Here is a 17,410-nt window from a genome sequence, read left to right on the forward strand (position 1 = left end):
CACATACTACGAATAGTTTAATTTAGAATAGTTTGCACGAAACACTAAGAAATTATCGCGTCAGTGTGAGGAGATGTCTCGAACTGCACGAGACCGGATATATAATTTCGAACCTAAACTTTGTATTATTATTCCTATTTTGAATATCTATTTGTTAATATCCGACACTTGGAGAATTAAATATTCTACATTATTTTACACTATCTACTATTTCTCGTGGACATTCTCCGAGGATTTAAGTAAAATCATTGCCAACATACTAAGTACTGTTTAGTACTGGGAAGATTTGTATTACTTACTCTCAGGAATGTGGTAAATTATACGTATCATTTAAAAAAATGTTTAATTGCTGAAAGATTTACGATATCCATGAACAAATTAATACAAAAGTGCGTCATAATTACAGCACCGTGAACTGTTATTACTAGCGAATAATTAAATTGAAGACCTCCTTTATTCGGTCATTGTAATTAAAAATTACGAATATCTTCCGAGTAAAAATTATCTCCAACAGCAATCATTTATACATTTAATCAACGTCAATTTTAGCTCGAGTTAAATTCAAATTCTAAGAACCAAGGAATAATAAACCAGTAAATAACACGAAAACCGCAAAATATATTTAAATAATTTATACACGCTATGAAATAAACGTAGGCATTACATGAAACGAAGTATATTCTTTGGTATCGTGTTTCAATATTCAGCCAGTAATAAAAGGGTAATTTTGCGACATTTTAACACAACGGAAAATCAAGCTGTACAACAGCGGAAGAGCTGATCTCGCGTAACTAATGCGATCAAGAGATTTGTACTGCGATTTATTCGCGAAGACAAATCATCATGCCGTGGCACGCGTGCTCGTAGCTCGCGTCCGGTTTTATTCGCGGATGCTCGAGTCGATGAAACAGAGAATCGTCTGGGAAAGGACGTACTCGGGATCTCATGAAAGGATGCCACGGGGAATTATTAACGTGGGATCTATCTGGCGAATCGCAGAAGTAGTAAGTTGGGGACACCGTTACGGCGCCGCGGCGATACGAACAAGCCCGTAACGTAACCGATCGTTCGAAGCATTCCAACTTTGAGACATTGCAAGAATGTCTAGCTCGCCTACCTTTCAAACGATCCTCGTTAAAAACTTCGTGCACATAAATAGACATGTATTTGATACTCGGAAGATACGTTTCGTGCATTCTACGTTCGGTATTTGTAATCTTTCACAGGTTCGCGAGCAATAATTCCTGCATGCTATGGGAATTTCAGCGAGATGACCCTGCGTATCCGGGAACAATCAGAAGATGATCGGTATCTCGATCGGTTTAAACGGCAAATAATTGATGGTACGCGGAAGGATTGATTTTCCATGCAGAAGCACGAGAGAACCTTGTTGCGAACTATAACACGCGACAAACACAAAAATAGCAGTTACAATATAAATAACCGTGCTGACGATAATGATTACGACATCAACGATAGAAACGACCGTCGTGATGGCGACGATAGTCGCGTCGTAATCTTTTATGTGCATTAGACAGTTCATAGGCGTGCCAATTAAAGGATATTGATATATACATGTCAATCAGTTCCGTGGCCGATTCTCGGCCGACTAACGCTAAAAATCTAAGGTAAAGAAGATACGTATGTATATAGGTCAGGCTGCTTTTATGTCTTCGCTATAATTAGTCAATTAACATTTCCTGTTCGCAGAAACAACCGCATTAAAATTTATGAGGTAAAGAACATTTTCTTCGAATTGTGTTTACAATCTCATTCATATCTCCATTCTCCTGTATGGTAAAGCATTTCGGACTATTATTTCATATAGACGTTAATCGGTAAAGGCGTACCGTTTCTCACGAACTACAAAAATACGTATTGTACGTAGTAAGCTTCTCGAGGCCAAAGAACAACGAAACGATACGTTAAAAAGGAATTCGGCAAAACGGAGCATAACGAATTTTGTATCTGTACTTTAATTCGAATGCTATTCGCATGATTTTACGGCATTCTTGCGCTCATCGAGTTTGCTTTCGCCGATCGTTCCGGGAGAATAAACACGAAACGATAGCTATTCGATAATAGCCACGAATCATTAACTGTGACTCTGTTAACGCATTAGCAGTGGCAATTGTTCGGTATGCGCCGATGCAGATTCGAATCGATCGCAATGAGATCCATTTCTGTTTGTAAGCGTTGCCACTGCGTTAATTAATACATGCTTAGCGATACGGCATTCTTAGTATCCAGTCGACACGCTGCCTACCACACACGTCGACTCACGAACGTTGCTGACGTTCAACTATATTATTCGTAATCTATGACGTGCCACTTACGCGTACAACACACTAGTAAACTCAATTTTAATTAACGTCGTCCGCATAGCAGCGTCGTACTCAGCTGTTCGCCGATATACACCAGCTGGTTTCTGCCTTTTGTTTCGTGTATTACGATGCAGGCCTAACAATTGGCAACGTGACGTCGCGACGTGTACATCGATGATTATGTAAATACAGTCGACGAGAATAATAAGTGGACAAGTAGTGGAAGTATCAATGAATTTTAATCGAACCGATACCAGTTTATATACTTCAGTTTTATTTATTACATGTCCTCGTAGAAAAATCGAAATTAATACTTACACTTTTGTATAAACAAGCCGTATTCGACGAAACTTCATTGACACCTACCTCCATTACGTGTCCATTTATTTTTGTCCCCTTCGCAAACGTTTAACAAATGAGTATTGAAATTAGATCTACGTAACGTCGGAAACGAAAAAATAAAACAGAAACCTTGTGTATCATGTATGTAACTAATGGATTGTATCGAAATGTAATAAGAAAAAAGGAGCGTAAAGGATCGAGGAAGTCGAATCCATAGACAGTCTGTTCGGATCATATTTCCAGAAGGTAAAGTTAGGTCGATTCATAGAGTTCGACAAAAACAGTACCCTTGTGAGGATTAAGTTCTTTGAAAATTACCAGTTACTAATCTACTTCGATGAGACAACGTTTAAGACTATAAAAAAGCGTCGAACCGCTCGTTATTGGATAGTCGAGGAATAGAAAACGGTCAAAGACCGTTGAAAGCTGAGGCTGGAAGGAAAGCAAAACAAATCGCTTGGAACGGTCGTAACGCCGCGATCATTTGGTTATTAAGAGAACGAGGTTGTAAGGCGGTCGCTGTCAATTGAAATCTCGGTGAAGCGATGCATTTAATTTGGCAAAAAACAGTAGACTCGGCAAGCCGCTGATCAGCTTCGACTCGATTTGCCGTTGAGATTTGCTTCGAGCAAAATCGTGACGCAACGACCGCTAAAAATTTATTATCGACTCTCGTGACAATCGTAAAGCTAATCGCTGAATCATCGACGGTTGGTCCATTATACAGTCAATGATTGATGTGTACCGCCGATTGTAACGTTGAAAATCCATCGGCTTAAGCTACTCATAAATGGCTTACCGCGAAAATGGACCACAGTCGTCGAGTTTTATGAATGGTTGCGGAGAACAGGTTTCAGTCTGGATACGCGATCGTTAATTTTATTTTTATCTCGCGAACGTTTTATTTTCCTTTTAATCCGGGATACCCATATCGCTTTAACTTGCGCGTTTCATTTTCCCACGCATGAAATTGAAATCTCAAATCGATCAATTCGCTCGTCTAACACGAATCGGCACCAGATACCGAAGGTTGAATTATACGCTTCTTTTACTTGTTTATTGCTAGCCATCCGAATGACATGGCAAATAAAACGAAACAGATGATCGGTCTTCCCTGTAATTATCATTTCCTCTCGTTCGTTTAGCTTCACCCGAAGGTGATACGGATCGTGGAGCGAAATATATTACGGAGCAAAATACTGACTACTCTGATTGATCGTAGGATTTGCTGTACGCAAAGGCACAGTATTAGAGACGTGATCAAAGGAACGAGGAACTGGCCGAACCGGTAACGTATCGCTTATCGATTCATTAGCGACTTCGTTTCAGCTACATTCGAGCCAACAAAGCGTCGTTTCTAAATAGGTCAGGCACGAACTACAAAACAAACTACCAGTTGTAACTTCCTCCATGCTTTTAAGCGTCGCTTTTTTCATTCGAGAAAGAGACAACGTTCAACCTTGTATTATCCTCGCAATGGATCTCGCGCGATAAACCGATATATCAGTTGAACGACAATTATCGTGTAGGATAACATTGATCAAGAATAGAAGTGCTAGTGCATTTTGTGTTAGCACGAAAATATACGAAACTCGTTACGCCAAAGTCATTTGTCTCGTTCATACTTTGACTTCTATGCTTCTTTTAATGTCTACATTCGACGTGGCAGTAGGTTCGCGGATGATAACGTCGCTCTGGTGTGTAAAATACGCGATACGTGAAATACGTGAGAAAAGCGTGCAAAATGAAAAAGAAAAATACAACTTATGTTAAAATTCGTTAGACGGACATTTTACTACCAATTATAGTAGATTTTATACGCAGCGATGGTAAAAAAATCAGATTGAAATGGCTATCAAAAGACAATATAACCAAATCGATCAATCTTATTTATCTGAAACTGATCGTAAACGTCGCGGATCCTAATTCTACCGAACGGATTGAGCACGCGTACGCTCGAAACCCCATAACCATGATTTCTCTCGGCAAATCAATTTTACGCCGAGACCTCCTTGGGATTCGAACCGCGACCTGACGGACGGTATTCAGTTAATTTGCTCGCTAGACCATGGTGGTCGGATAAATTAAAATAGATCCGGCTGCAAATTCCTTTTAGAGTCAGCTCGCTTGCATACGATTACAATAAATTAAGGCATGCTCTAACGACAAAACGTTCGTGTTTTCAGAAAAGCGTATCTCATCGTGAGAGGCTGGGACCTCCAGGATGCCAGGGGTGTGGAGGTTGCTACGTATGCTGATCTATATGGTGAGAAATATTGCTAATCCCTGTACATACAAGTAGATTTACAATAGCTCGAGGTAAAGATTCATTATAGCTTGAGCAAATACGTGTAGGTATACACAGTTAGTAACTAGAGTGCGGATTTTTATCTCTTCATGGGAAATATGACGGCGTTAAGTATGTAATATGCAAAAATATATAAAATATTCGATCTAAAGTATTTATTGTAATACTTAGTGGATAAAACAAATTCCTATCCAAGTTTCATTTCTTTAGTTATATTGATAAAAATATAATAACCCGCGGTACAATAATAAATAGATTTAGCATAGCTTAAGCGAGAGAATAATAGCGCGAATAAGCCCATATGGGAAGTATTGTTCGATATGACCTAACGGTAACCCATATAGAACCATCACGTTTATGGATTATTTGTAAGCTATTGATAAATGGATATGTACAGATCGGGTCGAGGTAGTCGAACTTCCGGTTCAAAGGCTATCCAATGGTTCAAATAATTAATAATCACGCAACGCTGTAACGTCGGACTGAAAGTATGCTACTTTCTCGCATAATGTACGAACGATTATTATTAAGCTTGCCTGAGTGAATAATGAAGACAAAACGGGGATTAGCATCTAATGTGCATATTTACAATCAAAGTTTAAGCGTCAAGAGAAAATTACACTGCAAATACGTTTCACGTCTCGACACTCGAGCCAGAAAGTTACGATAATAAAACAGATTCATAAGGAATAAAGCGTAAAATGATAAGATTTTGTAAACGAATTTAAGCTCGATCTATTTAAATATCCAGAAAGCATAAATACCTCTAGCATTAATACTAAGCTGTCATTATAAATTATACATATATAATAAAATGCGACGAGACTCGTGGATTAAATAGACACTTACGGCACGTTGTAAGAAAGTTGCAACATGCGTAATATCCGATCTGACTGATCTGATATATTGTATTGACCGAAAGTTTACATACATACGCGAATTTGCATGCAACCATTAGACAAGGAGAGTAAGTTATTAGACTGTGAACGTGAAAAACGAGTTACGGATACTATTAAGTTACAGTGGCTCACGCGGATAGTTGGAATACCTGTACATAATCCTACACCCATTACACCGCCCAGCGATTCACACGATTCTTCGCACGTTGTCTCTTATCTGCTAGCCATTTCTTTCGTAAGCCAATTAAACTCTAGAACATACTGAACTACGGCTACCAATTCTGATAATGGCCTATAATTTCAGTGAACTGCGTTTGCTGACGCCGCGTTACTCATAGATCCCTTCCTTAATTAAAGACTAACGGGCTCTCGGTAGTCAGGCCCTAAAGATAGTAGGTAGTAAAAGGTACCGTTCAAAAATTAGAAATCAAGAGAAGAATGAAGGAGCATCACGGATAAAATTGTTCACTTTATATCCGTGATGATCGTTACGAAATGATGCCTAATGAAAAATTCGTCACAGTTGGATGACAATGCGATGACGCAGCAAGAGACGCGACAGCTTGCAAGCGGATATTCGTGCCTACTCTAGGTACCGTTACCCGTATCTTACGACCTTCTTTTCCTCCTTTTCCCCTTGCACCTGCTTCCTCTGAAAGTTATTCAGGACCCCTGCACAACCTATTGCCCCCACGACGTTATTGCGTCTATAGAGTGAAATCTCTTATTGCGGTTTCGCGCAGGAAATGCGTCGTCCTCTCGTGTGCTTACTGCTTCAAAATTTATACCCTTCCGTATCCACGTTGTTCGTTCTACCGGATTTCTATATTCATTCCAGGAAACATCGTACATAGTTATCGGTGATTTCCATCCACTTCTTCCTGTTTTACCTCGCCAAACTCTACCGGAATAATTTCGTTCAATAATTCGGCTTTATCATAGCCACGGTTATAAATGAACATTTTACAAGAATTATAAATTATGAACAGTTCGAGTAATATGTACTTTGCGGAACGAAGAATGAACGAAACTTGAGTTAAAGGTCTTTGAATCCAGTTGAATAATCAAATATTCCGAAGAAATTGAGATTTTTGTATTCAGTGGCTTTAAGAAGTAAACTCTATGGATTGTAGCAAAATATTTAAGACTGCATGAACAATCGAGAGAGTTAGTAAATTCAATGTTTTTTAAAGCACCGAAATAACAAAAAGTACAAACATCTTTCTATACATATAGTTAATAATTCACGTTGAAGATTATTTACTAATATAACTTTTTTTGTTCAAACATATAATATCTTAATCCCGAGACAAATTATATCATCAATTACGTCTAACACGATCTATTACCGAACGAAATAGAATTGGGGTTCCATATCTCATTTCCTGTTAACTCTTGTACGAGTCTTCGCATATACAAATATACTAACCATCGGTGATTAACTGCTCTTAGAAGAAGTACCGCAAAAACCTGCGTGACTATTCATCGTTTGCTTTTGTCCCCGGCGTGACAGACCACGAGTTTTTAAAGAAGGAACTTCAAATACAATCCATCGCCGAAATCTTTATCGGCGCCTATTCAAAAGAACGTGACGCGAAGAAATAGTTGCTCGTTCCAAGTAGAGAGTAGCACATAAACGAATACAGAGGAAGCTATTTCCGCGTGTCACGAGCAATACAATCGAGTACACGGAGACGGGCATTAGTATTCGAACGCTAGAAGAGCCGCGATGGGAAACTCACCTACCGGCGTGCCTCACGTTCGAGTAACTCGGAATACTGATACGTTCGCGGTTATAACGAACTGAAAGCCTATATCCCGCGAATTGTTTCCGCCTGTAGCGCATAATATAAATATCGCTTACCATTCGTTTCACGTTCAAGAGCACGAACATATTGTCTTCTCTCTATGAATGACCGAGTAAATAGCGTGGATGTTGCGGAACATTAGGTATTTCTCCTGCATTGATTTTATCTTTTCCATACGTACGGGATATCGAATTTTTTAAAGACTTTCGTACTTACGTTATCGATTTTCTAACTCAACGATCAAATCGATCTTGTAACATCTCCAGAAATTTACAACAGTTTACAAACGAGTTACTTACCAGAATGGACGTGTCACTATTATCAAGTACAATTTTACTATTTAACAAAAAAGATATCACACAGTAGATTTAACGATTTCTTAACAGGGAATAATATACATAAACAAGATTTTATTAGAGATCCTCAGATCCCAAAGACTGCAACCTAAATTTTTAAAGAAAGGAGATGCGAGACGAGTGAAATTAAGAATTTTCTACTTCGAATTAATTTCCCGACAAAATTTCCTTCTTGTATCGCTCTTCCAGGAAACAGACAATATGCTCTCACTCGCAACTCGGATCTGTCTCATATTGATGCGCTAGTTTAAAATTCCATCCCAATTTCCTCTTATCTACTCTCACAATCTACCAAGAAGAAGTACATTAAAGAGTCTAGCTACGTCAACATCCGTTCTATCCGGATCATTGAACCCTCCCCGCCCCCCTTCTGTCGGCCGTTATTATTCGCACATAATCAACATTTTTCTACAACGTTCGCGAAGGATATCGCAAAGCGCTCTGCATCGGGCGATTGATTCTCGATCATCGACCGTGAACCAAGGTGAAGCAAAATGACGGAGAAAGAAAAACCGAGGCTCGCTCGGTTGTTCGCGAGAGCACGCAGTGCACACAAGCGCGTGGTCCGTGTATACCAGGTGCGTAATCATTTCTAATGAAACGTTGTCATTTAACAGTGCGATTGTAAGAGCACAGAAACTTGTTTTCACTTGCGCGAAAAACGGCGACCGTTAATGCAGCGGTAAAGACGCTTCTCCCGTTACAGCATTGCGCGAGCACGGTATATACGCCGGGAACACCTTCCTTCAAAGATCTTCACTTACGCGTACGTGTCGCTGAGATTTTCTGCGATTCTCTGGAGCCAAGCGACGCGATCGCCGCGGCGGCGACTATGCGTTCGAAGTAATACGCCCAAAGCTGTACGCGAAGAATGCAGGCTGGCCAGCCGGTGATTTCCAGAGAAATCCTCAGAACATAACACGCCTAATCTCCCACGACCTGTGCACGCTTGCGATTTTCATGCCAAGATTCTAGGATATTACGCCGCCGTGAATCGCAACGTTTGCGCTGTATGTGAAAAACGGCGGATCACCGTAAGGCGAAACATTACAGTGTTTTGCCGGGCTTAATATTCCTCTAAGTATCGCGAAATATGTCCGCCGAACGATACGTTCTATGCACGGAACGTTTATTTGCTTATCCGTTCATTCATTACGTGGCATTTACGGTCGTAGGAGAATACCGAGGATAGACGCGCAATAATAATTTACGGTAAACGTAATGGTATAATCATCGCTGCCGATTGGAAATAAAGATACGTGAAATGCGAAATTACAGATACGGTCGAATAAGTCTCGTTATTGAGGGACTCGTTCGGGAATTGTAGCCGCGAAAAGGTACTTATGTTCGACGATGCTGTACAACCTCGCGAAAGTCTTCCAACGATGATATATCTATAATCGAAATGGACACAGATTCTATGGTATAGCGGATATTTTGAAATTGCCACGTGTATTTTGTATAGGATATGTACGAGGGTAACGTGTATCATTGGAATATCTGTAGCGAGATTTACATTCTGTTTGTTCCTTGCTCATTGGTAACTGAGATTTTAAAGATTGCAAATCATTTCGATCAATCATTTCAATGGATCATAAACTACAGCTCACGCAGCTTATACTCGCATTGTTCATCCTTGACTGATCTACATGATAAGTACGGTTTACAGTAGGTGTATAAGTAATCATAACTTCACGACTCACAAGAGGATACTTTCGTGTATAGAAACGCGCATAGGTAGGTTTCGTGCGTAGGTACGTGCAATAAAGGATAGGTCATTGATAAATATCTGTTGCCCGCAACTTAAGATGTCTCGAATGTTTCTCATAAATTAAGAGTGACGCAGACATCCGTATTCTTAACAATATTATTAGAGGTGTAATGGCACATCGTGAAATCTGAATCTTCGAACATAGCTATTGAAGGTTTTACTAGGCTCTAGCCGCGGTGACAGGTTGCGTGCTGCTTGAAAATATCGTAAAAACTCTATAAGAACAAACTTTACGCGTTGAGACAACACGTAATAAAATACAGTGTGTCAATATTTAACAATCACACGAGTACTCGTATCTATAATATATATTACGTCTGCTTCAATTTGGCACAATGTAAAATAACCGAATATCAAATAAATTAATTGATCGCAGCGTGTTAAACATAGTTAAATGAAATTGGTAATTTTTATTGATGAATTAGTCGAATAAGAACTAATACGTATATGACAATGAACGATATAAATTTGTCATTTAACTTTGTCTCGTTCTGAACTAACATTTACGATGTTGGTCTATTAGTTATCAGAGCATAACTAACATTGTAAAAATTTCATAACGGTTATGCATCTGGGTAGTTATACCGCAACTCCTAGCGTTCTATTATTCGAACAAATTTCTTTAACGCTAGCCTACTGTATTGTTAAGGTATCGCTTAGGTAACTTCGTAACTTACGGATCGTACAGCGATCGTTAAGTTTCATAAGAGTATCGACATTTCATAGAAAACGATATTAGCACTTGGAACGTAACGATCGTTACAAGAGATCGTTAAGTTGTAATTGTACGATCATTTAAGTAATTCAATATTTATTGTATCCAATTTAAGAAGAAAAAATGCGAATATAAAGGTGTTAGGATACTACACGTAATCACGATAATAAATGTAACCCCGTATTAACGTTTTTACAAGGTGCTTAGTAAGTTTAATTTATGTACGCGCTTCATAGAATTTTAAATGCAATTAACTACATAATCTGCGAAATATCTCTTTTTTTTCCCCTGTAATTTATCGAATCTTCTACTGAATCAACAGGTTCTAAGATTATCAACTATTAACACATCTCATACCGTATAAGATAAGATACCACTGAACTAATTTAAGAGTGAAAATGCAGCTCAAGATACGGCTTGATGGATGATTAATATTTCCTACGTAATTAAATGTCTACCAAAAGCAGCTGGAAACTACATAATAGGTAGATTCGTAACTACCTTTCATAAATTTGTGTATGACAGGTTACTGATATTGAAGTAGTATCTACTTCCATCAGATACAGACATAAACCGTAAAGGACCGCTTCATTCGCGATAAATTTTGATGCGGTGGTTATTAATATAAAACGTATACGTTCAAACATGTTCGGTCGAACAACATCTGTAGAAGGTATTCGCGACAGTCACGCGTAGTGTAGTGAGAAAGGAAGACAGGTCATGATGTTCAAAGTATAAAAACGTATTCCTTGAATGCACAGGTGGTTGGCTTGAAGAGCGTTGGTAGCAATAGCGACATTTGGCCGCTAGAAAGGCCAGAGGGAATGCCAGCCATACAATCTCTCGAAGTGATGTGTGGAAAGGATCACATGGATGTACATCTCTCGTTCTCACAACCCTTCGAGGGCATCGTCTCGTCCAAAGGCCAACACGCCGATCCGCGATGCGTCTACGTTCCACCGTCCACTGGCCAGACTTTCTTCTCCTTTCGGATAGCCTACGCGAGGTAAGACCGCGAGAATATCGAGCATTCGTCTATCGAACCGTACCTACCTGTCAAAAGATATACGTAAACTCGACACGATTAGATGATTTAAGGCGTGTGGAAACGTTGCTCGATGCTCGAGATCGATTATACCGTCTCGGTTTACCGCGATCTCCATAGAGGATTGTTAACTTACGACTTTAACTGGAACTTATGAGGCGTCTGGCGCGAACCGGCTCGCAAACTACGATAAAGGATAATTGGATAAGCGATTGGGTTTAACGAAAAGTTATTTGGCAGGCTATTAATCGATTCTAATGGGGTTTCGCGCGTATTTCAGTGGCTTCTAAAGATTATTCACGAATGATGTTTAGCGTAAAGACACGAAGAACAGACACGTTAAGTATTATCTCTTACATTTTGACAATGAAAGATAGTAACAGTAAAATAGTTTATCTGCAACGTTTCGGCGATTAATAAATTCGTAAATTGATACTCAGTCTAGATTTTGTTCGTCTGGTCGCAGATGCGGTACCAAGCCGGATATGCATGGACAGTTCTATGAGAACACTGTGGTCGTTCAGTACGACAAAGATTTGCTCGAAGTCTGGGACGAGGCCAAACGACTGCGATGCGAATGGTTCAACGATTACGAAAAGACTGCTTCGAAACCGCCAATGGTTATAGCAGATCTCGACGTAATACAGTTAGACTTCAGAGGTATAATTTGCTATTCTACACACACGCAAACAACATATACATTTTCCACGTCGACATCGCTTACTGATCTTCGCATCTCTTAACCCTCGTCTAACATCCATGTAGTAAATCTGGTCACAGCAGCCTTTGACACGATTAATATCTCAAATTTTAATACGTTTGTACTTCGATCGATAAATACAAGCGATTTGCCTTGATCAAGGTTTGCTATACGAAAGACTACGGATAATGGGTGAAACGATTATCCTTCTGTGCAAAGTGTTTTATACGAGGTACAAATGGTCGCATCGCGCACGGTAACTCGTGTAGCAGCGGTTAACCACAGGTAGGACCGCAGCCCCGCCACTTAACTTCATTTTATGCAACACGTATAAATCGCACCTGACACGTTGTGCCTAGAGAACGGGCAACAGACTGCCTGCAAACTAAAACGCAAATATAAGTGTACCATTCTATCGGTATTGCAGGCGACAACGTGGATTGTTGGATGGAAATTCAACATGGCAAGGGACCATGGGCACCTCCGGTTTCCGGAATAGTACCGCTCGGCTCTACTCTCACCCTAGTCGTCGCTATAAACGATTATCGAGGTAACGCGGCAACGAACCATCCAACTTTATGAAACTTTTCGAAACCTATAAGAGCGTTGATGCTTCCGCAAGCTGGATTATTGCGTTCGACATTGTTAGAGGCTTGCAGGCGTGAGCCGCTTCCAACAGGAAGAAATTGTCGACGTTCCGCTAACATCGCAGCTAGCTTCGTCGATAGACTGCGGATTTTTATGCAAATTCATATTTTTGAAAATATAATGAAAAAAGTACAACTTCGGTAGAAAATTGTTTTACGTACCAAGCATTATAAAAAGTATTATACTTTGAATATTTTATATATCTTTTCGTGTTACGCGCATTTTGTGTACTTTTGCGCTTTTAAACAAATAAAATATATTTCTGCGCGTTTCCACAAATAAAAATCTGCAGTCTATATATTAGAAGGATACCGAGTAGCAGTACATGCCGACGAAGCTAAGTGTAATACTGACGAAACGTCGGTAATCTCTTCCTGTTGAACACGGCTCACGCTCGGAAGCTTCTAATAGCTTTCGAAAGCTACATAATCCTCGGGTGATACTTGGAAACGGCTATGTATTCGTTAATGTCATTTACGTAATTAATTCGACACAGGAGAATTCGACATGCGCGTCAAGTCGTGCGTGGCCTCGGACGGCGGTGGACACACGATACAGCTGAGCGACGAGTTCGGATGCGTGCTGAGGCCGAAGATGATCAGCCGATTCTTGAAAGCACGGGGTTCCGACGATCGGGCGACGGTCATCACTTACGCCTTCTTCCACGCGTTCAAGTTCCCGGACGCGTTGAGCGTGCACATCAAGTGCAAGGTAAACGATGTTGGGTAATATACAGCGGATAACACAGCTTACGATCGAAAACAGGATTACCGACAACTGAAAATATTATTACGCGCGACCAAGGTGCTTTGGCGCACCTTCTGTTAACTTGGAGAGGTGTTCGTCAAAGTAAAGAGCAAATATTTACAATTAAACAGCTTACGAACGGCTTAATGAATTTACTCTGTAAACGGCAATGAACGTTAAATCATTTGGCTACTCATTATGCAAATTTGTACTTAGAAAGACAGGAAAAAAAATGAAACGATGACTAAGAGGAACATCAAAGCAATAAGTTGTTTCGATCAATGTCAAGGTTGAGATCTGTCGTCACGGCTGTTTGGATCACTGTCAGCTCAGTGGATCCGTTGGCCACTACATTCAAGAGCGCAAGGATCAGATACGACCGCAATACCCGCAAACCACGGTACCGCCCACCGTTCACAACGACGAGGACAACAGTGCCGACAAGAGTAACGAAAACGTAGGTGGTGGAACCGAGCAAGGTGATGGCTCCCTTTACGACGACATTATTCAAGATGGTGATGAGATGACCTCGATAGGAGGTCATTTCTTGGGGGTCGAGAAATCAGTTCCGAAAGCACAGGCGCAGACAAGCAACCGGCTACCGGCGCCGGTAGTCGAGACACCAAACGAGGAAGTTCATTTGGATGACGCTGATCTTTCAAGACCATTCGTAGTAAGTATATTTCGTTCTTATTTACATATTTCCTAGATAAATGAGATTCTAAGATGATATCTACCGTAGAACCACGTTTATCCGAATAGTTTATGAGACAAGGATAATACGTATAGATTTCCTAGATAGTGAACTCTCTTTTTCGGCTCTTCTTATTAATTTCAGTGTTGAAATTTAAGTGCTAGGAACTAAATTGTTCCTTTGCTGGCACGTACAATGTATATTAAATAAAAACAGATGTTTTCGTATATTAATATTTATATTCGTTATAGGAATAAGTGTCTGTACGTATTACGAGATTACACTCGACCGTAGTTTGGATAATAGAGGATCAGCATTGATTTTCCTATGTAAACGAGTTGCGGATAAGTGTATCGTGTATTCACAGTTCGATACATTTGTAACAGAAAAGAACGGAAAGGAAATAAATCAACAAATGTGTGGACAAGTTTCTTTTCTGTCTAGGAGATTTTTCATACGCTTATACATTTTCCACTGGCATATCGTTGACACTTAGGGTTCTTCGTTTGCAGGATCCTCCACGGATGACACGATACGAGAGTGATCAAGACCAATTCCCGCACGGGCCTCGGAATCTCGAAGGTGACAGCAGCGCGATACCCGTGATACCTCTCTCGTCTGCGAATGGCAGACGAAAGAGATCGGTCGTGGTATCCGATAGGAAAATCCGCAGCGCCGATGTCGGCGTCAGTGGTTTATACGAGGTGATCTCCGAAGCCGATCTAGCCTTTAGCCCGGACACACACGCAGAAGCAGTAACGGTGTTTCAAGGTAGAATACGCGAGGAAGTAGTTTATGGTATCTGCCTGCCGATGCCCGGTTTCAGCGCGCTGTTTATCGTCGTCGCGCTTTCTGCAGTCATTTCCGCGCTTGTCGCCGGCGCGATGCTGCATCGGTTGCAAGCGCAACGCGAGGCAGTCGACAGCAGAAAGAACAATAGAGCGGTTCACTCGACGAACGGTTGGCTACCTTACGGATTGCTGCGCGTACGCTGCACGACGAGACCAACTCATCTGGAACAAATTCAACAAAAACAAACGAATCCAGTCGCCACGAGTCCTTCGGTCGAGAGAGGTTGACGATTCGTGACATTTGTGTCGCTAGTGGGACGCGGCCGTGTACGCTCCACGAAAGACAATGTACAATAATACGCTGTACAAAGTATTTTAAGTGCGTCAAATCACGTGCGACAGGTTCTTTTTGCGAATGATTTCGAGACGATCGTATTTCCTTCGAGGGAGGATTCTGTGACGGAAATTTTTTCATAGATTTCCATGAGAACGATATCCTCCTTTTTCTTTTCACACGAACTCATAAACGAAAGCATTGCTAGATGATTATTGTCGAGAGGCAATTATTGGTATTGGGTAAGTAAAGAGCATAATCACGCAGGATAATATTTGATCTAGAACGAATGTATACAATTCGCGAGAGAGATTTCCATCAAGAGGACAATGTGACAGCTATTCGCTGCGAATATTGTAGAAATGATATTTCATTTTAAATATTGCGAATGATATTGGTGGAAATGTTTTGTTTTCTTTATTCGATGTTTCATTAATCGGGTCAAAGACGATAGGGAAAATGCTTTCGCCGCGTATATTTTTCTTTAGGTAATTCGTTAACGAAAAGGTGCGTATTAGTATTTTCTATGAGTCTGTAGAGTACGAACTAATGCAATTAAAATGATTTATTGTTCTATCGTAAGTCGTAATATGCCTTGTAGCATTGCGCGTCTGTTATCTATTTAATGATGAATTCACTAGAGGTGCTGATAACGATATTTGTTAATTATAATAGAAATCGAACGGCGTTCGATATAATAAAAATTAGTATGCTACAACAGTGTAGGAATGACTATTGAATATATACAATTTTGTAAACTATACGTAGTCTTTATATTTTTATTTAAAATATTTCTTTTAGAAATTGACATTTTGATATTTATTATTGACAAATAATAATAAATATTGTACATAAAAGGAAAATATTTTCTACAAAAATTTAATGTTAATCTGCCTTTGAATAATTTATATACATTCATATACTACGATTAATGATGATGTTATATAAAATTTATATACATATATTTTTTCAGAAAGAGATTATTTTCTATTTGTATCTTTATATAAAATAACATTTGAATTACATTTGTATAAAATATAGAATTAAAATGTTTTATATTAGTATTTGGCAAATAAGAATTCTACTTGTTAGATATATGTATTCTCTTCCTTCTCATGGTCCCATTTTTATACACGAACCTTTGCTCATTATCGATGATGTAGGTATGTCAGAATTTTCGATACCTCGTATCATTTGATTTAATTACACTGCACTTATTAAATATTAAAGTAATAGATATTGAAATAATCGTAACATCAGAGAAAATGTGGATATCCGATTCCGGGCGTTCTCGATACGATGCATCAATATCATTAGGAGAAAGTTATTACGTTGCCTTGCACATAATATAAAATCAATATAGAATACACCGAATCACATAAACTAATAAAATCTAATAATTATCTGGTTTTTCGAATAATCGTTAGTTTCGTACATTGCACGGAAGACGTGATTGCATATTGAATGAAATGCGTTGGATTATCAAAACTCTTGGGAAACTTGAAAATGACAGCACCTCTAGAGTTAGCCCTAAAGAGGCTGAGAATAACAGCTAACTGAGAATAGAAACGATATCGTAAATATTTTCAGGAAAATTGAAAGATGCTACTACTAAGCTTAAATTTTCATCTGTTTTTAAATATTTATATTATTACGTTAGATTAATAGGGAAAATCGACATAGTTTAATGGATGCCTCGATATGTTTAACCTTTCGTTGACATTTTTAATAAAACACATATTAGACGTTAAAAGAATCGATTTAATTTTAGATTGAGAAATATATATATATATACATAATATATATATATTTTCGATCCTTCTTTTGTTAGTGTCAACTGAAGGTTGAAAATTCCATGAAAATCAATTGCCTTCTCAGGTTTTTTAAATAGGTGACTACATAGTAGGCGAAATTATTTAAAAATCTTT

General features: G+C 39.3%; 1 protein-coding gene across 2 annotated transcripts in view; it reads left to right on the top strand.

Annotated features, from left to right (window-relative positions):
* Positions 1–16,367, top strand: part of m (zona pellucida domain-containing protein miniature) — a 59,184-nt gene extending 42,817 nt beyond the window's left edge. For both annotated transcript variants that reach the window (XM_069121839.1, XM_069121840.1), the window contains exons 2-8: positions 4,853–4,932; positions 11,285–11,529; positions 12,035–12,228; positions 12,696–12,818; positions 13,413–13,627; positions 13,953–14,336; positions 14,870–16,367. In XM_069121839.1, coding sequence (XP_068977940.1) covers positions 4,891–4,932; positions 11,285–11,529; positions 12,035–12,228; positions 12,696–12,818; positions 13,413–13,627; positions 13,953–14,336; positions 14,870–15,436 — 1,770 coding nt within the window. In that variant the 5' untranslated portion in view covers positions 4,853–4,890 and the 3' untranslated portion in view covers positions 15,437–16,367. The remainder of the gene's footprint in view (positions 1–4,852; positions 4,933–11,284; positions 11,530–12,034; positions 12,229–12,695; positions 12,819–13,412; positions 13,628–13,952; positions 14,337–14,869) is intronic.
* The last annotated feature ends 1,043 nt before the right edge of the window (positions 16,368–17,410 follow it).

Source organism: Bombus flavifrons, chromosome 10, assembly GCF_040668555.2.
Source record: "Bombus flavifrons isolate JBK064 chromosome 10, iyBomFlav1_principal, whole genome shotgun sequence".
NCBI classification, from domain to species: domain Eukaryota; kingdom Metazoa; phylum Arthropoda; class Insecta; order Hymenoptera; family Apidae; genus Bombus; species Bombus flavifrons.